This window comes from Buteo buteo, chromosome 4 (genome assembly GCF_964188355.1).
Source record: "Buteo buteo chromosome 4, bButBut1.hap1.1, whole genome shotgun sequence".
Classification (NCBI taxonomy): domain Eukaryota; kingdom Metazoa; phylum Chordata; class Aves; order Accipitriformes; family Accipitridae; genus Buteo; species Buteo buteo.
The window spans coordinates 22157535-22179278 of NC_134174.1; the positions used below are offsets into that span (position 1 = coordinate 22157535).

Below are 21744 nucleotides of genomic sequence, written 5' to 3' on the forward strand. Positions count from 1 at the left end.
TGATATGCATATTGTTCATATATTTAATACTTGGTTTCTCTGCAGTTTGTGTATTAAATACAATATACTTGATCATTATTTGGTGTGAGGTTCTTCTCTACATCATTTTGCCTTTACTTTCTAAATTCTCATGACTATGCTATGTTTTCTCTCTAGGTAAGAAATGTACTGAAACTCTTGGAGAATCCATTCCAAGAAGCAGAAGGTCTCAGGGAGGTAAAAGAAGATGCAGAAGAAGAGGGAGCAACTGCTACAGCAGCTGCTTGTGCTCAGGAGACCAGAAGCAGACTACCATATTGCAGTAAACCTCCACTGTGGGCTTCAGAGCTCTGCGTTACATGATCTTCATAACTGCCTTGTTTTGTTTTTTGCTGTAAACTGAAGACTCTGATCCTCCTTCAGCAGCGAAGAATTTAGCAAGGCAAACATCGAAGTGCTATTAAGTTATGGAAACAACCCTACATTTGGATGCATCTGTAACAGTCTTCAGCTGTGCTTAATTTGAAGCAATCATGGATCATTGGAACAAACCCATGACAGTTGACAGTCCGTATACATCAGTAATTTAAATGTTTTGAGACTGAAAGTCTTGTCTTTATTTATACCGCACTGCAAGTAGAAAGCAATATTTTATGTTGAGGCAGGCTGAATTTTGAACATCCAAATGGAGTTGTTATTATGTGAAGACAAAAATAGCAAGTCGGGAATCTGATCTGTTTTTGTCTGATGTCTTAACTAATAGTACTTCTAACATTTATTTACTGCTTTCTTTATGCAGGGACTTTTAGTCCTCTTTAATGGAGGAACAGATTCAGTGTTGCTTGTTTGAAGCTATGTTTCATTTAATTAAGTAGTTCATTTCTTGTGAACCTTCAGATTGATATTTAATCATTATCTATTTTCAGAGAGTTTGTGCAGGCTAGGGTTTGGGGCAAGCAATTGATTTTTTTTTAATTATTTTTTTTTTTAATTAAGAGCAGAATTAAGGGAGCCTATATACGTTTGCACTTGAAAATCTTGGTGGTAAAGTTTATTCAGGTTCAGTATGTTTGCATACAACACATGTAAATATTTACTAAAATCATGGGTGGTCTGTAAGCCAATTGACTGGGGCAAGGTCAGTTACTTTAAGGTTCACACCAATTTGGCTACCCCAGTACTCAAGTCCAGGTTCATTGTCTATTTGTTTGTGTGCTCTTAGCAGAGTGTCCTTGTACGAGAAGCATGCAGGTGGAGTACCTGTTTGTTCACGCTGGTCAGTGGGATTCTTCCATTCCCACTCTGGTCTTGAACCATTTAGTTTGCTTCCATGGTCTTTGAGAATCTGTATGCTGAAAGTTGCCGTTCAGGAACGTGCTATTTGAGCTTGTGTAAAAGATAATAGAGGATATGGGAGGAGGATGGGAGCTGACTTGCACAATTGATAGTGTTTCAGCTGAGGTTCAGGGGAAAGTTGGTTGCCATTATTGCCACATCAGGAAAAAAAACCCCCGTTGTTCCATAGTTATTACTTAGCTTTCTGAACTGCTTTCTAAAGGACCCTAGTACTGGTTCAGATGCCTGACATCTTCGGAAAAGTTTGGTTTAACGCAGAGGTTTCTCTTTTCCAAAGAGACCATCATCTTACACTGTGAGTTTAAGTGTACTCTAGTAAATTCTTCCCCCACTCCTGTGCGAGCTTGGTATTAGCTCAGGTTGAATTGTGCTCTTTTAAGTCTTCCTCAAAATACAAGCTATCAAAAACCAGAACAGTTGGGCTACTGCTTATAAATCTGTACTAATAATCAATTTGTCTTCCTTGCTGCCACAGTAAAAAGGTGATGCTTTGAATGTAAACATTCATTCTGTCTTGCCTTTGACCTGGAGAAACTGATGCCAAATAATGATTTGTGACAAACTGGAATCTCTGACAAACGTGGCACTTTCTGTGTTGTTTTGGAGTCCTTACAGAAAAGGAAGAACTTGAAGGTGTATTTACCTAATCCATGGAAGAATGGTGTCATTGAAAGAGGAAGTATCTTGAAGAAGTGGACAACAAGTAATGCTAGCCAGTACAGCTGGTTGTCTTCTAGAAATAATCCATTCTTGTAGGAGCTCAAGACTTTCATCAGGGATTACCCTTCCTCTGAACTTGGGGGTACTGGAACCAAACCATTTAATGGAAACTTCAACAGAAAGTCAATGCTGGGTAAAAAGGACTGCACCGGGGAAGGGAGGTGTGCTGGCAGTTTGAAAGACGCTTCAAACGTACCCCTGACAAATTTGCAGAACCAGTGGTCTCTTATGGTGTGTCTGGTCCAGAAGGGAGTAATGGGGGGGAAGTTGCTCCAAGCTGATCAACATAACTTGGTGCTGATTTTGTTTCTCAATTTATATCTTTCCTTTTGGGAGGCAGAGGGGAATAGTGTTTTGGAGGAGCCCTGCCCAAGCTTTTGGCACAACAGGATGATCTAAAAAGTAGTGATTTTACACCATACCTAAGGGATCAAGTATTTTAATGGCATTCTGATATTAATTTGGGGGGGTTGAGTAGATCTCTATTAATAATGGTATGAAGGAGGAGAATGGTATTATAACCATGTGTTTGGACATAGGAGAACTCAAATTAGCTACCAAATTATTTTGCATATAAAGATACAAATTATTTTGCACCTATAATGCCAAAATCATGGAGAGAGAGATACTTTGAAATAATTTGCTAGCAGTTTTGTCCTTAAAAAGGGAAATTGAATGTAACAGTGAAGAATGAAAATGTGGTGGTGGTTCCTGCTAAATACATTATTTGCTTACATACAGATCAAGTGCAAGAGGTCTAGAAAGCTTGAAATGATGAATGCAGACCCTTGGTGTGGCTGCTTTGGTGTGCCACTCGGTAAAGTTATATTTGTAATAGATGCAATATGTTCACCAACGGATAGAAGAAATACTAAAGAGGATATTCACATAGTCTAACTGTGCTGACATTCAACTGCTCAGTTTCTCAGTGCATGCAATAATATCGATGCTTTGTATTTGAAGAAGTGTGATGGTCAGAAGCCAAGTGGAATGCTTGTGCTCTTCAGCACTCTCATTTCAAAAGGTGGGTAGTAGTTCCAGCTCTGATGATAGTGAGTTTCTTTGTTCTTGTTCCTGGAGCAGTGTGGAAGCAGGAGGTTGTTCAGGACAGTTAGACCAAATTTTGTCAAGGTAAAAACTTTATCTCTTAGCTCAGTTCTTCAGAGAAAAGGGAATACACCTTGTAACATTTGGGAGTCTAAATACTTGAATCATAAATTGCTTCTTGATTTTTTTTACAGCTTGTATTTGCAGTAGGTAAACCTGAAAATAATGTTTCTTATTGGTCAAATATTCTGCTTGTTTAAAAGCCATGAACTTGTGCTCAAAATGAATTGGTGACTCTTTACATCAACAGCTTTCTGTGGAAACACCTCGATTAGACTTTGTGGCTATACAGCCTGAACTACTCTTGCATAAAAGCAAGTGGTACCCAGATTACAAAACTGAAGTAGGAAGCTCTTGGAGACGTGTCTCCGGGTAGTCTCACATAGTAGTGGGACTCCTCTCATGACTTTATAAGATTTCACCATAACTGCTTCATGAGCTTGTAAATCTACAATTACTGAATGTTTTACTGTCAGCTCTCACTTTGGAATGTTTTATGGGTTGGGGTTTGGGGGGGTTGTTTGTTTGTTCATTGTTGTTTTTCCCAAACAAGTGCTATGTCTTTCTTTGATTCTTTTATTAAAAAAAATTAAAAATGCAATTTTAATATTCTTGTTCATGCCTGTTTCCTGAAAGAGTTTTGCTGTTAACCATACTGTTCGCAGACTTCATTTCTTAGCAGTATTTGCTCTGTGTTAAAATCAGATGGCCAGGTCATATCACAGAAACCTTACTTTGTATTTTTTGCAGTGTTTTCTGAGGAGTGAATTATCACAGGTACGGCCTCCTGCCTTGCCAGCAGTTCTGGTAGTATGCTTGGAGCAAGGTAAGGACCCTCACCTTTTTCAAAGGGAAACCTCCCTTTTAGTTACTTGGCTATAAGACCTATGCTGATACGTCTTTAATTCCAGTGATGTAAGGAAGAATAAAACCCTCCACCTGATGTCAACAGATACAGGATGTGATTTTAAACTCTGCTTACAGAAATAGGCCTTTGGGTAGTAAGCGAAGATGCATTTTGGTTAAGTTTATTTAAACTGGATTGAGTAGTTTGTGCAGATTTTTTTTTTTTCCAGAGATCTCAGTGATATCATAGAGAATGGGACTCTTCAGAGTGGGAAAACATCTAGTATAGAGCATGTTGGATGAGATGCGAGCTGTGGGGGCCCACGGGCTCAGGAAGGAATTAATTGGTGAGGATCACTCTCCACTTACTCCACAGCTAGTTACGGGCAGAGCCAAGGGGTTTATGTAGTCCCACGCTTGGCTTTAAACCAAAACCTCATTAATGTTTTAACTGATTACTTGTGGTGTTTATGGCTTCCTTGAGTAAAGCTTATGCCTTTTCTTTGGTGGTGGTGGGGAGGGGGCAGAGAAAGGAGAAATGTGGGTTTGAAGGGGAGAGATACTTGTACTGGCAGCCAGAGGAGAGGTGGTGTGTACTGGTTCTGAGCCCTGGTGGTGATGGAGTAAAAAACTGGTTCTGGTCACAGTAGCACAGACTATGTGTGGTGTTGCATAGGAGAGGCAGAGAGAACTGGGTTTCTTCAGCCTGAGGAGAAGGCTAAGGAGAAATGCCTTGCTGTCTACAGCAGCTACTGGCAGAGTGTAGAGAAGGCAGAAGCAGACTCTTCTCAAGGGAGCATGATAATAGGATGAGAGGCAATGAACAGAGTTGCAACATGGGAAACTGAGTAGATACAATATTTTTTCCACCATAAGGGCAGCTAAACTTTGAAACAAGTTGCTCAGAGGTGGTAGCATCTCAATCCTTGGTGATCCTCGAAATGTCACTAGAGCAGGCTGCTCAGGGCCTTGTCCAGTTGGACCTGCGTTAAGCAGGGATTGGACTAGATGACTTCCAGAGATCCTGGCCAACCTGTGTTACTCTGTGACTGGCTGCATCCTGACTGACTGCAGTTCAGTGCAGGGGTTCTTACCTTTTGGAAGATCTCACCTGGGGACACTGGCAGCAGCTGATTGCCCTCTGGGGCCTTGAATGCTACAGCAGGTTCAGAGGAGTTTGTTAGCTGGAGTTCTGCATGGCTCTTCATTTGTGCTGTGCTTGGCCACCCAGATCCTCACACAGTGGGATTTGTTTGCTTGCAGACTAGGTCAATTCAGAAAGGGGACAGATTGTAGCAGTCTGTGCAAGTAAATTGGAGGAGATGGAAAAGTGCTTTTTAGGTGATACTAAAAGTAACGAGTAATTTGTTCTGCTGATGAATTTGGAATGTTGAGAAACATATTGAGGTATTGCTCGAGTGCTACCCAGCTCTGACGTAGCTCGCTTTTCCACCCAAATACAGTTGTGGCTCCTCAGGGTGCTTCAGCTGGGGTCAGTCTCCACACTCCAAAGTATCTGCTGAACAGGGTTGTTTCTGGTATTCTGTATTTCAGTTTATTTGTCTGTGATGGAGGTGGGTTTAGGCCAAACCTGCTGCTTGTCCCTTTGCATGGAGTGCATCCAAGCAAAGGGCTGAGGCAACCCGCAGGGTCCACTGAAAGAGCAAGTTCAGGCCTGTTATCCTGAATTTGCTTTGTCAGATCCATGCTTCACAGATTTGAGTGTGTATCTCCATACGGCGTCCTTCATTAGATCACACACCACCACACACTCGGTCTGCTCAGTTATGCTAGATTGTGTTCAAGCAGCCACAATGCCCTTCCTTAGCAGACCCTTCAGCTCTGTTACACAGATGGCAGCTTTACCTTTGACCAGAGTCAATACGAGACAGGGAGAGGCAGTAACCTCCACTTGCCCCTCCAGAGCCAGGTGATAGTTGAGGGTAATAGATGTAAACCCAACAGGAGGGTTTCACAATGCTATCACATCTAGTATAAGATCATACAGTCGAGGCTACATTCTAAATAATGCAAGCAATACCTATGTTACATCTTCTTTTCATATGGCTTTGTTTCATGCATTTACAGTGGGAGTTTTTTTTTGTGTGCAGTGGCAGTTCTCAGTTGCTCTCAACTGTATAAAAATGTTGCGTTTGGTCCCCCCCCACCGCACCCTTAGCACCTCTATTCTCCCCCACCCCCAAATCAGCCTTACAACTGGTGGATGCAGCTGCCCTCTGACCTGTGACAGGCACCGTGGCACATACATCAAAGGACACGAGGGGTAGTGATAAACTTCCAGACAGGCGTGAGTATAGACCGCCTCTTCTTCTGTGCGTAATAAATAACCAATCATGCAGTTTTTATAGCAACTGCCTAATTAACAGGGGAGCAGAAACCCAAGGGGAAAAGTCATGCTTATCTGTCTCTGTAGCCAAGGCATGCCAAAAATCTGAAGCTCTGTAATGTTCCTTTCCTCCCCCTGCTGCTGTTCTGGCTGGGCGAGGACAGTGCCGCAGCACTGCAGAGCTCTTGCTAAGCCTGTGTGTTCAGCAGGTAAACCCAGAGGTGAGATTTAATGATACTTTGTGCACATATAAGCATAAACATTTTTAGTAGGCTAAGCTGACCTACAAAGCTTATTTCATGTGTTTTCTATTCTGGAGTTGATTTTTTAAAAAAAGAAGTAGACATTTTAGTACAGCAGAACAACAGACATTTAAATAGCATTTGCTTCCATTTTTCTTTTTTTTTTTTTTTTTTTTGAAAAAAAAAAGGTTGCACAAAGAAAGATTAATACTATTACTATTTTTCAGGTGAAGAATCTAAAGCACTGAGAGATTGATTTCACTGATGATGGGAAAGCTGTGCTGGCTCCCAGGCCTGGCTGGTGACTGAGCAGGTTTTCCATCCCCTGATCAGCAACCTGTTGTGGTGAGTGAGCTGTGCACAGAAATGAAAAGGACCCTGGGTTGATGCTGTGGGCAGGGGTGGGGGTCAAAGGCAGCTTCTACCTCCTCAGCCATGACGGTCCAAGCAGCTGTGTAGGGATGCTGGCTGGCTGCATGGGTGCTTCTGTCTGGTCCTCTGCCTTTCCTCAGTGGCTGTCAGACAGGAAACCTTGTATCTGAAATGTTCTTTTTGTGAGTTAACAAATTCAGCGCTAAGACTGGCATTACAACACTCCTGTTTTGTGAACTGGCTGCTCCCCTCTGTTCTCTCCGCCCACAGCCAAAAAAGAAAAGGTGATCGATCCACCTTTAAGTCTTCCCAGAATTGGAGACAGCAGATCCTCCATCACTCAAATCCATATGAAGCCAGGGCAAAAGATCAAGGAGGGAACACCCTTCAGCTGCCTCTGACAGGCCCCATACACTGGCAGTTGTGTAGGTCCTTCACCCTTCTGCCTCTAATTAGGAGTTACCAGTGCCAAGGTGTGGATCAAAATTCTGATTTGTAGACGTTTCTGGATGACTTTCAGTCCACTGCACTCAAAAGTTTTAGTGTGCAGAAAAGCAGAGAGCTACTAAAACCGTTTCTATACTGAAGTGCTCATGCAACACCACAAAGTTGAAAATACGCATTGGTTTTTCTAGTTAGAGGTCACTCTTGGTATTTCCTAACTCCCTTTCTAAACAAGCAGTATTTTCCAAATCAAAATTAATTTTACTTTGTGCAGTGTCTGGAGAGGATGGAGTTAACGTTCTTCATAGCAGCCTGCATGGAGCTGTGTTTTGGATTTGCAGCTAAACCAGGTCTGATAACACAGCAGTGTTTTGGCTATTGCTGAACAGTGCTTGCACAGTGTCAAGGCTGTCTCTTCCTCTCACTCTGCCCCTGCCCAGGGGGTAGGTGAGAAGTTGGGAGGGGGATACAGCTAACCTGAACTGGTCAAAGGGCTACTCCGTGCCTTATAGCATCATGCTTAGTAATAAAAAACAAAACAGCTCAATACATAAGCCACTTGCTCTTTCCATCTCCTATTCTGGAGAACAAAAGGAAGCTAGTTAATTAAATACAGCACAGAAAAAGAAACAACATAGAAGACGTATGTTATGACTGTGCGTTACTGCATTTTTAAACTCACATTGGTACCAGAGCAGGAGCAGAAACAGGTCAACTTTACAGGTGGTATATTCTCACTCTAATGCTTAATTTCTATTATTTCAGAAAAAAAAGAAAAAAAAAATCATAAAACTACCTACACATCATCAGAAAATAATCATATTCAATATTCCATAGTACTGGTAATATGCTAGCTGTGCCTGTACTTTCAAATAAGTGGCCACTCATCAGACAATGAGCTCCTGATGAATGTATCCACATTTTAAGCAACTGTGACTCCAGGATCTCAAAAATCAAAGCAGACTGCCTCTACAACATTCTTATACCGTGCAGTTTTAAGTTCAATTGTCTCTTTTCACGACATGGAAGAAAAAAAAAAAAGAAAACAAACAAGGAAAAGGAAAATTATTAGCAAATTGAAAATGTGATCCTGCAGTTGAAAGCAGTACTTGGAATACATTTGGAATTAGAGCTTTGTTTCACTTTAGTGATGCTCAATTTCTGGTTTAGGTTTTTTACATAATCACCACAAAATAAGGTGCACAGCTTAAATGAGGTATAAGGAAACTAAGTTTGGCACAAGTGATTCAACTACTACCAAGTGCTTGAATAGTCAAATACTGTATCTCCTAGCAGGTCTCCTTAATGCATATCATGTGTTTTTATCATGCCCTCTTCCACTGTGACTAATGCCCTTGAAGAAATTAGTTATCAAGTTTAGATTGAGAATTAATATCAGTTTGAATAAAACACATCAAATAGATACTTTGTCTGGACATTTGTACTTCACACTCATCTCTCAACAGTTTTAGAAAGTATCTGTTAATTTATTTCACATACATATATTTACATTGGAGGAAATTCACAACACTGAAAATACAACATTTACACATTCACAGATATACAGTTTTGCACTGTTGCCCCTGTTAAGACCAGGCACTCAGCTTTTCTATCTTTGCAATAATGACAACATCAATTCTCAGCAGATCAAACAACTGGTAGGTGTGGTGGCTTTTAAGAAGCATCATTCTCTGTATGTGGTGGTTATATTCTTCAAGCTATTAGATGGCAGGTTATTTCACTGAAGAAAAATGCCTCTTGCATGTCATTTGCATAAGCTTCTATAAATCATAAGCATATAGGTTTATCTGTTTCTGGTTTACCATGCTATCAGCAATCCTTACTCTGTAGAGTTCAGTTATCCTTGTAGTAGTTATTAAAGTTTATTCGCAGTAGAAAGTCTTCCAAATGTGGTTGGTATCCTCTATTTACAAGCTTTGTTACCACTGGAAGAAAAACAAAATAAGCTTAAACTAAGATTCATATTCTGAAGTCAGCCTTGACAGAATCTGTGCATTTTAATTAAAAAAAAAAAAAAAAGCCTAATGCAGAAATTGGAAGACAATAGAAAAATCTGTATTTTTGCATAAGAAAGGTCCAGTATCTCCTTCTAGAACTACAAAGTATCTCAAATGAGATGCAAAAGAAAGACTACGTGTCAGTTCTAAGTGAAACTGTATTATTCTAATAAGGAAATGTTTTCTGAAGTTGCTTTCACAGAAAGACCGTGTGTTCTTATCATAATTTCAACTGACCAGGAAGCATGTTTAGGTCCTCTGGTGACCTCTGTGAAAGAAGAATCTCTGCTGAAGTTTTCTTGAGCAAAGTCCATTGTGAGAGAGAAAACCAAAGAGAAATTCCTGGGACAAACCCCTCAAGCTCTATGAATGAACAAACTGACTGCTCCAAACATCCTTAATAACAAAGGAAAAAAGGCAATAGAAACTCCCTAAGCTCATAAACATCCCATGCACTAACATAAAGGAAATTAGCAAGCAGTAGTAACATGCAAGGAAGAAGGGAAAGTGTATAGTTAGAAGTTTGGGCCTGAGCCAAAGCCATTGAAGTCCAGACTGCTTTGTATTGGCTTTCAATGGATTCCGGATCAACCCATTGTGAAAGAGGGCATTTTACAATACACAGTGACTGAAGGTACAAGTGTAGATGAACAAGCACACATTTGTTTTGTAGTGCTTAATAAAGAGGGTGTAAAGAACTAGGTCACTCAGCAAATTTCCTTACGGAATGGTCTATTAATCTCTGTCCATGAAGCAACCATAGATCTCGTAGTATGGGCTTAGGTGGCTCCCAGAGGTGTTCTGACTTCCTGTAGAATTTGGAAGCAGCCATTCTAACTCATCCTGAAATATCTGGGTTTGGTCCTTTGACACCATTTTTGGACACCCTTAAAGAATAAAAAGGGCAGCTCATTTCCTGAAGAATATAGTCTGACTAGAAAATATTCTAGAAAAATAGATCTAAGGAAAACAGTTGTACTTCCTTCGGGAGTCAAGGGTTTTAAAAAAAATCCCAAAAAACAAACCCAAACCCCATGAACCACCTTTGTACTCAGGAGAAGGATAAGTAACTTGTACTAAAAACACCAGCAAGATCTGAAAGGGAAATGGAGAGGAAAGACAGATAACCATTTTTTCACATTATAGGGTAAGCTGACAGTGAGAAGAAATTTTATCATGTTAAAGGAAAGAACATTTGGTAAATGATCTGTGCAGTTGAAAAACACTTGCCTGGAGCACTGGATATAAGCTCCAGTTAGTGCTAGGAGGCTCTCTGAGCTTTAGTCCAACATGGGAATTAGAACTTTCAAATCTTGTAACAATGGTAATACTCAACTAATGCAGTTATATCTAAAATTACTTGTAAGTGGTATCTAACTATCATTGCTGCCAATAAAAAGTTCCAGAACTCAATTCCAGAGAAAAGAAAAATGTAAGCACACACATAGAGCTAAATACCAAATGCTTATATTGCAAATTAGCAAAAACTTATGGTCAGTTTTGGGATATCTGTTAGATTTCTTATGTGGATGTTTTAATTGATGGATATGCAGATCTTTGCAAACCACAGTAATGCAGTTTTCATTTGGGAACTACATTTTCTAACACATGCTAAGTACGTACAGTTTCCTACTACTACATTATACTTCCAAAACCTCTTTGTAGTTTTTTTCAGTTTTCAGTTGACTTTTTCTCCTATCTAGAATTTATGCAATTTCTTACCTTTGAATAAGAAGTGGGAGTAGTACTTGAAGGTATTGTACGACTGCTGCATCAGACCAAAGTTGGGATGAACAGCCATTTGCTTCCCTGCATCAAAGCTCCATGACTGAGAGATCAGCTGGCTGCGGAACTTCAAAATAAGGCTGAAGATGCTATGTATAATGTTCATCACAGGAGCTGCCTTCTCTGTCAACAGACCCCTAACAGAACAAAAACAACTTCAGAAAAGTAGTTGACATGATTTATTGCTTGTAGAAAAAAAAATACAAAGGGGTGACAATCCTTTAGATTTCCTCTTTAATTGCTTAAAAAAAACCCAAACACAAGACTGCAGCCAACTGTAACTGTAATTTTAAAGAAGGTGCCTAAACCTAAGTTTGCTTGCTCTTCCAAGAAACTGGTATTTGCACTGGTCATTTCTAGAATGACATCTGCATTTGCAAAACAGATGATATTTAAAAACATTATCAACTTTAAATCAACAATTAAAAACTTTAATCCCTTCTCATCCCATCACCTGGTATCCAAACAGCAACTTTAGGCAAGTTTTTTCTAATTAAAACTGAAAAAGAGAGACATGAAAGCATGTCCCAGATTTATTTTCTTGTTTATAATTTGTTTCTTATCATCTCTTCTCCCCCCATCTCCCCACTTTATCATTCCAGTGTATGCTCTTTAAGAAAAAAAACAGATAAACCCTAGCTTCTCTTCTCTTATTCACACCACTTTCTGCCTCATACACAGTAACCAAAGGGCTAAAAGCTTGTGATTCCTAAAAGACAGATGTCTCTTGCACTGCTCATAAATTTGGACAGAGGCATCAGGTCACATTTGTTCCTTCAAAGTCCAGTCCTCCTCACTGCACATATATTAAATGCATATACAATGTATAGAAGCATTTTACAATCCTTCAGCTAGGCTTACTTGTGCACACTACTCATGCTGAATGAAACAGCGTTAATTTACAAAGGCTATGCCAAGGATGGGGTGAAGAAAAATAGAACTGTGGCAAGTGTGCCCTTAGTCTTCAGGTTAGAGCTGTCTTAGTAGACTTAAAGCTTGCAGAAGCAGGGTGAACTGGAGCTGGAGGCAACACCAAGGAGTCTGGGGAAATGAAGAGGGTGGGTAGCTGAAGAAAAGCGTTAAAGTGTGGGCCTCATAGTGTGCCATGAAGTTTGTTTCTCTTACATAAGAACACTTTCATATGTAAAGACTACTTAGCATGTCAGGTAGAAATCAGTTTTGCACAAATACGTTAGGCTAGACTGGCTGTTCCATTAACTTAAATATCTGAAGTAAAAATAAGTATGGTAGCTTGCCTGAAGATTGCTTTGTTGAGATATTCAGCATGTGTTCTATGAATTTCTTCCAGGTTGCCTACAGAAGACAGTTTGTTTCCAAATTCACACCATGTAACATGAAGAATCTGATTAGCAATGTAACCTTGAATAACTTTCACAAAATGCTGCATTTCATGTTTATACAGCTGGAGCTGTCGAAACTGAACAGAATTTGATGCATGACTCACTAAAGCTGAAAATAAAAACAGAAATATATTATCATCAGCACCCATGGAGACTGTCTAAAATCAGTTTTTAAAGAAATGAAGGTTTCTGTTAGTAGAGTCTGTTTGAAATGCCAAGGAAGTTTCTTTAAAAAATTGTGGGTTTTGCAGCTTGACATGACTGTTCAATTGGCTAGCACAGGGTGCTAAAAGCATTTTAACAGGACGTTCTCTAGTTCACTTATTATACTTACCAGTGCGTTTTAAGTGAAACCAAACATCCTTGAGAGTCCACACCATGTGCTTCAGCTGAAGCAAAAAGGAGAAGATCTTGTTGTATTTATTCATGCAGCTCTCAGTAATGACAATGTTCAGAGGCCAGTCAACCTTAAAGAAATAACAGTGCTGATCATACTATATTTAGAAATTATAAGAATATTTCAGATACATACAAATTAATATATGTATTGTAATAATGTAATGCAATGGCTAGGGTAAGTAAATCCTGTAATTTCCATTACACAATTTTTTTACTCCATTCTTAAAGCTATTCCATTATTAAGAACGTATTCACTCTACCATGGTCTGTAAGAACCACAGTATAATTGCAGTATTCTACCTTTCTCCATGCTTTCTTACCTTGTACCGTAGCTCTAAGCAACTCAGAGCATCCGGTGCATTGGGCTTGAACACTTCTGGAAGATACTTGAGGGCAAAAGAAAGATTGGAAGCAAGCTGGGTGTCACCATGAAGACTGTACTGTAATGCTTTATTTAGGATAGAATTAAGAACCAGTGGATTCAGCAATTCACCAGGTGTTTGTCCTGATCCAAGCTAGGAGTAAAAAAAAAAATAATATCATAATTACACAGAATTAGTAAAAAGTCTTGGCTCCTGAACACAGGTAAATTAAAACAGAATGGTAAAGTAGTAACTATCCTGCCTGGCTCCACCATTCTGACTGGAATTTTCTACTTCTGCCATAGGGATGCATAAACAGCCTAACAAGCAACTTCTGAATGATTTGCTCTTCACAGCATGAAGGTAATCTCATACCTGTACTGATTTATTTTGGTATGTTGGACTGCAGTTTGCTGTGGTTCAGAAGATGCTACAAATCCCTAGTGCAGGGAATACAGGCTTTAGTGGGGCAGAAAGCCAGCAACAGGACTGGTATTATCTGACTCCAATCTGCCTATCTCATCAACTCAGCACCCTTGGAGGTTTACAAATAAAGCTATTCATCAAGTCTACATCCCCAAGTGCTTTCCCTACTTGGGGCTAAAGCATTCTTAGGATTCAGAGAAATGCACTAACTATCCTACAGCCACGTATCTCCACTGGCAACCAGCTACATTAACTCAGGCTATCCTTCCTACCTTGCTGTCTTCCCCACAAACACAAGGGTAAGTCATGAAAATACTGTCTCAACAGAGGGCCCAGCACTCTCTTCAGATGCCCTCCTGTCTGCTCTATAGGATATTTGAGGTAAGAGTAGGTATTTTGCAACACAGGCCCTTCCACTGGATTTTAGCAAATGGCAACAGGCTCTTCCAGCCTTGCTGCCAGCAGATGGGAGGAGACAAAGCAACAGTGCAGCAGTTTTCACACAAAAGAGTGAAGTACCCTTCCACGACTGCTTATCTGTCAAAGTTTGAAATTATCCTCCTCAATGTGCCAAATCCTTGTACTCTCTCTATGGCTGAGATTAGCAGTAGGAAATATTACTCTCTTCCTTGGGAATGCCTTGGGTATGAGCATCCCTTCTGAGCAAAGACCTTCTTTTGCCTCAGTCCTTAAAATGTTAACAGAGTTCCTTGCTACCAGACTTCTCTGCAGGGCACAAAAGAGGAAAACGGCACAAGCCAGGATTGTAATTCACGCCATTCCTTCATTCCCTTCCAAATTAATCCAGAGGTATCAAGCTAAAACAGACAACCCAAAAACAAGGGTTAAGACAACAAAGCAAATACCTTCTCAAACAACAGGTCACTGAGCGACTGTGCAAACTCCCCGTCTTCCATTAACAAAAAATGTCTCAGCGCTTCAAAATGCTTCTCTACATTCAGTTCCACAAAGTAGTAATCAACTATTGCTTTGTTCACAAGAGAAACACTAAGAATAAAAACAAAGAAAAAGTATTATTCTTACAAGCAACTCCTTCCTTACTGTTAACATTCAGCTGTGGTTACATCAGATTAATGCTCCAGTACTTAACTCTGATATCCAAGACAGGATGATATTCACATAAGCAAAAAAAATGAGACAAAAAAAATCTTCATCCAGAATATACCAGAATTAAAACCTACCACTTCACATAACTGGGTTTTAAACAGTACTGGGGAAGTATTTTAAGACCGGCTACATATAATGATCTTTGGAACATGCTGGTGGGCCTGAAGCAACATTTTAGCAATAACCTTCTGAATTATCTCTGTCACCTACATAAACAGATTAAGAAAGACTATCAAATCCCTGAGAAGAATATCCTAATTAGTAAAGCTCTGACACTAGATCTTTAGGGCAGATCTATACTACAGCTTGCAGTATAGTGTAGGTATTCAAGCTAGCTTTAAATAATTTAACTTGCATATCAGGGATAGGCTAATTCTGCCAGCACACAACTCAGGCTCACTTATTTTGCTTTGCTGAATACATGAAACTGCATACAGATTATTCTGGTAGCCCATCTGGATGTTTAAAACTAAGTTAGATAATTACGTCTTTCTATACTACACCAAACTTTGCGTATAACATACTCAGTTAGTAAATAGAAGTCCAAACTTACAAGAAAGTACATTCTAAAACAGGAAGCATTTCAACACATCTGCGAATAACTTTTTTCATGACAGAAGCCAATCTTGTACATAATAACAAAACCTTTTCTTTAAAATACCATTAGACAGACTACTAAAACGGTCCAACATATATAGGGTTTCTCTATATATTCCAATAGCAACAAGAACAGCTTCTGTTAAACTTCCAAACAGCCTTGAAGCTGGAGTTCCCTTAGAAATATAAAATATATCCTGATCAATATGCATGAGCTTTCACATAATCAAAAGATTTTTCTTTTTTTTTTCTCCTTATCTTTCATCTGCCAAATAAAAACTAGCACAAACATTATAAATAATACACCTTCTTTTTAAAAGAACAAGGAAACCAATGGTGTCAAAACCACTGCAGTGTAATCCACAAGTCTGAGAGCAAACACTTCCCTCCAAGCCCTTGTATTTCAAATAGACCTTCAAATTTTTAATTTGCACATAAAAATGTAAGTTTATGTTATTAATTATAGTAAATCTGAACTTTTTAGTTAGTAACAGACCATCCATTGAACCACTTCTGGGAGCAAAGAGAAAATTTAAGAGAACAGATCTATGTGCAACTCTTGTCTCGAAAAAGAATTAATAAAGAACATGACATTAATTGCTCAATTATGGATTCATTATTTCTAACAAATACTCACTGAGATACAAGTGGAGCAGTAATAGAACGTTTCATCAGCACTGGCAGAGATAGGAGCTCACTGAGCTGTACAGCTGTTTCATCTGTTGCTGACTGTACCATAGGATCCACAGGAAAAGTGTACGATCTTGGTATCACATGATGCAAGAGATGAGAAACTGGTAGTTCTGCTAAATTTAAAAATATATAAACATTGTAAGCTAAGCAATTTTTATATATTTATTATATAGTATAATATATAGTATAGCATTTATATATAGTATATAAATAAATATAAATATATATAGTATATAAATGTATGTATTTATAATATATAGCATAGTATTTAGTATATTTAAGCAATTTGATAATCTGTTTCTATTAAACTCTACAAACCCCTCTAGGTTAGAAAATTGTGATGTGTCAAAATGTATTTCTCATCTTTGTGCCTAGAAGCAAATTGTTTAGTTACTGCAGTTCATAATATTAGTAATTTACTGGTAATTTGGGTATTTTTCTGGGACTCAGCTTTCTTGCTCAAGTTTACCACATCTTCTATTGATCTACTGTTCCAACAGTTTTACTCACACATCAAATCATAACTATCTTGATATTTTTCAATACAATACTGATCCGATAAGGCTCTCAAATAAGCTTGTTCTTTCTTCCATGTATCTTCCTCTCCCCCTTCCTCCTCCTTAATCTTGAGAGCATTAGCTTCAGAAGGTAAAGTTTCTTGAGGCACAATATCTTGTGGAATTGCATTTTCAGGTTCTTCTGCCTAAAACAAAAAAATGGACAAATTTTATGAGAGATTCTGGCTTTGTCTACTCACACGTAATGTGTTCTTACACGTAACTGACTAGTTGTTCCAACGGAAAAAAAAAAAGCTTACTCACCTGTACTTTTCTGACGTGTAAAAACAATATGGTATTACAGTGATTACTAGATTAGGACAGAAATGTATTACCTTAACTACCAGTGTGTTTAATACTTCAAAGGAAGAGGAAGTCATCTTGACAACTACTTTGTTTCCTACCTGTAAGCTCTGTGAGGAATCTGGAGAAGGGTCCTTGTTGAGCACATTTGGAATTACTGCAATCACAAGTAAATTAAAGACAGCATTTACTTAGACCTGCTTATAATACTGAGTTCATACTTCAGATCTGGTCCCAAAGTTCTTCAAAATTTCTCTACAGACTATCACAGAAACAACCACCCCAGTAACAGTCCCTCCCCGCAGTCCCACTCACACACTTTTATGCCTGTTCTCTACTCAAGATCACATGAGGTCCCATTTCACAAAATTTCAGACTAGAATTTTTTTAATGCTGTTTCTCGTATATAGGAAACAGGACTAAGCTCAAATTGTTTCCTCTGAATTCTAAGTGTCCGAAAAGTTATACAAGAAATTAAGTAATAAGTATTCATTTTGAACATAAACATTTACAGTTACTTTCATGAACCCTTAAATGCTGACTGAATAAACTTAATTTTATTTTACCTTCTTGTTTCTCTTTCATTGTATTTTCTTTTTTGTCATCTTCAATATTAGCATCAGGAAAGACTGGAACACTGTCAGATGACTGTGACTGAGGTGAAGTCTTTTCCTTAACTTGTGATGTTTTTGCTTCCTTTCTGCTTCCTTCAGCAGGAGGTAATTCTTCACAGTACAGAAGTGTCTGAACTGTGGAGTCAGAAGGACCAGAAATGGTTTTTCGATGAGGTATTGGATCATTTTCTGTAGATGGGGCCCACTTCCCTATTTGGATGCTTGACTGGGATGCGTGACCAAATGGGCTCCAACGAGATTTCAAAGGCTCTGTATCTGAAACCAGTTCTCCAATTTTGATGTGTGACTGTGAAGCATGCCCATGGATGTTCCAGCGAGGCCTAGCTGAGACCACCTCTGACACGTTTTCACCAATCTTGATATTGGCATCAGATGCATGACCATGGATGTTCCATCGAGGCCTTGTAGGAGGTACATTTGACACATACTCTCCAATCTTAATATTGGCTTCTGAAGCATGTCCATGAATGTTCCACCTAGGCCTTGAGGGCTCTACCTCTGATGCATATTCCCCAATTTTAATGTGAGCTTCAGAAACATGCCCATGAATATTCCATCGGGGTCGGCTAGATTCAACTTCAGAAGTATAGCTGCTGATTTTTATATGGGAGTCTGAAGAATGCCCGTAAGGACTTGAATGTGGCTGGTAAGTGTCCACATAAGGTACATATTCTCCCACTCTAATGTTGGCATCAGATGCGTGTCCATGAATGTTCCACCGAGGCCTTCTATACTCCACATCAAATACATTTTCTCCAACTCTAACATGTCCCTGCCAAGCTGCAGATGGTCTGAGAACTGTATTAAAATCATACTCCTTTTGCTGATGCAATGGTGCATTGTCTTCTTCCAGTGCTCCTTTCAAGGCAGGCTGATTTTCACTTACTTGAGAAGTCTCAGAAAGGTCTGAGTTAATATTTCGGAATGCTTCATCTAGCAAAGATCCTTGAATGCTAATGGCAACAGGTTGTTCATCCTGTGGCTTTGATAAGAAATCTTCTATATTCACATTGGATTCAGGCAAGGAATCAGCACTGTATAGAGGACTACACACTTTCTCTGAACTTTGGAGACTGCTTTCAGATCCTACTGCTTTAGGCTGAAAATGCTGATCTGCATTACTGCTTGTCAGCTCTGGCATGGGCAGTGCTTTGTCAGCAGAAGTAGCATATTCCAGTCCAGGCTCAGATTCTTTTCTGCCAACTGTCTCACTAGAATGCAGAGGTTTCATAGATGACACCTAAAAAAGAAATAATTATAACACTGTATGGCTAGTCACATAATCAAGCTACTTATTAGATCACCACTTTATTACATGTAAGATTTAAAATTTTCCAATTTTTCAGATGTACTACAAATAATGTGGTAACTACTCACCCTGCTGTTACAGTGAACCTTGTGTTTACTGAACTGAAATGAACCATGAAATCAACTCCCTTGAGGGAGACTTGGAACAGCAACCTGGAGTTTATGTAAGAAAATAAACTCACCTGTGAATGTGGATCTTTCACAACAGGGTTTTTATCTAAAGCCAGCTGGCACTGTTTATAAGGAATAATATCTAATTTTCTCCTGTAGTTTCCATCTGGAAGTTTTTCAAGCATTTCCTATAAGTAAAAATGACAAAACCAGAAGTTTTAAAGTACCAAGTACCAAATTTTCTAAATTACATTTCTTAAATCTTTTCAGAAGATACCTCAATGCGTTTTTGATCCTCTAACAGAAACTTAAGACGGGCTGTTTCCAACTTGTGTCGCTGGATTTTCCATAAAGCTCTTTGTTCCCTACGGGCTGCATCATCAGAAAGTTTGCTATAATGGTCAATTAATTCTTGCCTAAATGAAGGTAAAAATAAAGCTAAGTTAAGATTTTAGCATACTGATTTTCATCTTCCCTTCTAAAGAATAAGGCCTCTTAGCACTTCAGAACTAAAAAGCAATTTTGTAAAAGTAGAAGCCATAGGCTTCAATCACAGAGAAGAAACAGTGGAGAAAACAGGACTGTATTCTTAGTCAATATGTACTTCTATAACTATTCTTAGTAGGTCACTCATTTATCTTAAGTATTTTTAGATATAACAGCAGAAAGTGAAATACAACTAGATGCACAACAAGAACAATTCAGATAACTATCAATCTAACTCCTCCGTCTGCTTTTTACTTCTCCTTTGACATACATGTGACCATATTTGCTGTGGGCTCAGCTTTTAATTGTAGATGTGGTTAAATTTTTTCCTGAAATTCTGATCAAAACAAAAACCAGACTGGATAGGGTTGGCACAAATCAGTGGGTCCCAGATTTTGGGGCCACTAACCATTCATAAATCACAAAATTGCTCACAAATTACCAAAAATCTTTACAGCCATCTTTTAACTGCAAACATTACCCTTGTAGAGCAATGTCTGGGAACTGCTAGTACCATACATTTTACTGTGCAGTAATTTTTCCTGAGGTCTTTATGATGGTTTTGGAGTATCTAAGCTTTGGGAGACTACTCAGATACACTTACCTTGCCTTTTTTTCCAGTTCTTCTTCTAAAGCTTTCAGCCTTTTTTCTCTCTCTCTGAGCTCTCGGGCATAGCTAAAATCATCATCAATCTCCTCTTGCTTTATTGCAAGGCGACGCTGCATAAATATTTAACAGTTAAAAGCCACTCTCAATACCAGCTGTAATGCACACATCTGCAAGAAGTTCTTATTTGTACCCCATGAACTATTCATTCAACTTCAGTACAATAAATCAAGATATCCTTTCAATTATTTGCCTAAGAAATAGTTGGCCTTTAGAAACATACAGAAATACCTCTTGATCTTTTGCAAATTGCTCTTTCAGCTTCTGAAACTGTTCCCGTTTCTTTGCATCCAAAGCCACTCGTTCTGATATTTGTCGATCTGTATTACAATAAAGGTATTGTTAGTTTACATTAACAAACCCACCAGAAAACACATGAAACACCACTGCAACTTACCATTAATGGCTTTTAGTACTTTGCTAGCAGTTTCTCGAGCATGAACAATTAATTCTTGTTTGGCTATTTCCATGCGCAAATCCTGAAAAAAAACCCGAACAGACAAAAATACAGATGGGAATTTTTCTATTTTAGACTTGAAAATACATTCTTGCAAAGAAAGGTGCACACTTTATAATGGTTATTAATCTACAATTATAGTACAGAAATATGAATAATGAAATTCATTAAATGGAAAGTCTATAAATTAATATTGAAAGTTAATACTCCAGACCTTACAACAAACCAGATCCATCTGATATATGCACTACACCGATGACATCTGAAAGACAGAAGTCTCTTTATAACTAAAAGAGTTCCAAAAAAACACTTAGCTATGCAAATTACAAAAAGAGTCTTATCTGGTTACTAATTAGCTTGTCACATTTGTTAAATTAGAATCTAACAATCTTTTCAGTACTTTTCAGTAGGAGGGCAAATCTGCTGCTGCAAAGAACTAAGATGGAAGTCCAAAACTCATTTAAGATACGAAAATGCCAACAAATGACAACACGCCACCTATACTTTAGAAAGTTATATTAAATAAATTTTTTTCTGCATTAACAATTCAAACAGCAATTGACCAATGAAAAAATTCTGACCATGAATACAAATTCTTTCGAAGTTATAACAAAACCGAAAAATGAGCATTTAAAAAAAAATATCCCAACAATAAGGTCTTTATTATTTTATTCATTTACCTTTTCCTCCTTGCTAATGGAACTGTACCGGGCAATTCTTTCCATTCGACCTACATACACTGCACAATCTCTCTCTATTTCTTTGAGCTCCTCAAGTGAAAAAATAACTGAAATCCGGGGAACAGGTATATCTGACCAACATATATAATGCTGAAAAATGAGAAATTTTCTTTTAAATACATTTTTTAAATTGTAAAATGTTATATGAACTCACATATTTTTTGTTAAATTAGCAACTAGCAATTCAAGATACTGAAACAAGCCTCCACACAGGATCTAAAATTTTTAATAATATCATCAGGTTTTGCATTTATATAACTCAAAGTAGGAGACACAGTTATAATGTTCCAGAAGTTGG

General features: G+C 38.5%; 2 protein-coding genes across 7 annotated transcripts in view; one reads left to right on the forward strand and one right to left on the reverse strand.

The window, feature by feature from the left end:
• The window catches only part of SELENOO (selenoprotein O), a 24389-nt gene extending 13026 nt beyond the window's left edge, over positions 1–11363 (forward strand). The window contains exons 9-13 of one of the 5 annotated variants that reach the window (XR_012650036.1): positions 157–3079; positions 3913–3988; positions 6218–6316; positions 6825–6942; positions 9622–10936. Coding sequence is in view for 1 of the 5 variants with exons in the window: in XM_075024953.1 (XP_074881054.1) it covers positions 157–351 (195 nt within the window). In the remaining 4 variants the exon portion in view is untranslated. Of the gene's footprint in view, positions 1–156; positions 3786–3912; positions 3989–4238; positions 6160–6217; positions 6317–6824; positions 6943–9621; positions 10937–11134 lie in introns of those variants that run through there. The other 4 variants (XR_012650035.1, XR_012650034.1, XR_012650037.1 and 1 more) reach the window with 4 other exon arrangements.
• TUBGCP6 (tubulin gamma complex component 6) overlaps positions 7849–21744 on the reverse strand; it is a 25342-nt gene continuing 11446 nt past the window's right edge. The window contains exons 11-26 of one of the 2 annotated variants that reach the window (XM_075024950.1): positions 21387–21536; positions 20647–20728; positions 20481–20569; positions 20187–20302; positions 19374–19512; positions 19168–19284; positions 17609–18917; positions 17144–17199; positions 16693–16885; positions 16127–16295; positions 14631–14772; positions 13297–13491; positions 12912–13044; positions 12473–12686; positions 11154–11353; positions 7849–9359 (exon numbers count right to left, since the gene is read on the reverse strand). In XM_075024950.1, coding sequence (XP_074881051.1) covers positions 9268–9359; positions 11154–11353; positions 12473–12686; positions 12912–13044; positions 13297–13491; positions 14631–14772; positions 16127–16295; positions 16693–16885; positions 17144–17199; positions 17609–18917; positions 19168–19284; positions 19374–19512; positions 20187–20302; positions 20481–20569; positions 20647–20728; positions 21387–21536 — 3396 coding nt within the window. In that variant the 3' untranslated portion in view covers positions 7849–9267. The remainder of the gene's footprint in view (positions 9360–11153; positions 11354–12472; positions 12687–12911; positions 13045–13296; positions 13492–14630; positions 14773–16126; positions 16296–16692; positions 16886–17143; positions 17200–17608; positions 18918–19167; positions 19285–19373; positions 19513–20186; positions 20303–20480; positions 20570–20646; positions 20729–21386; positions 21537–21744) is intronic. The other variant, XM_075024952.1, reaches the window with a different exon arrangement.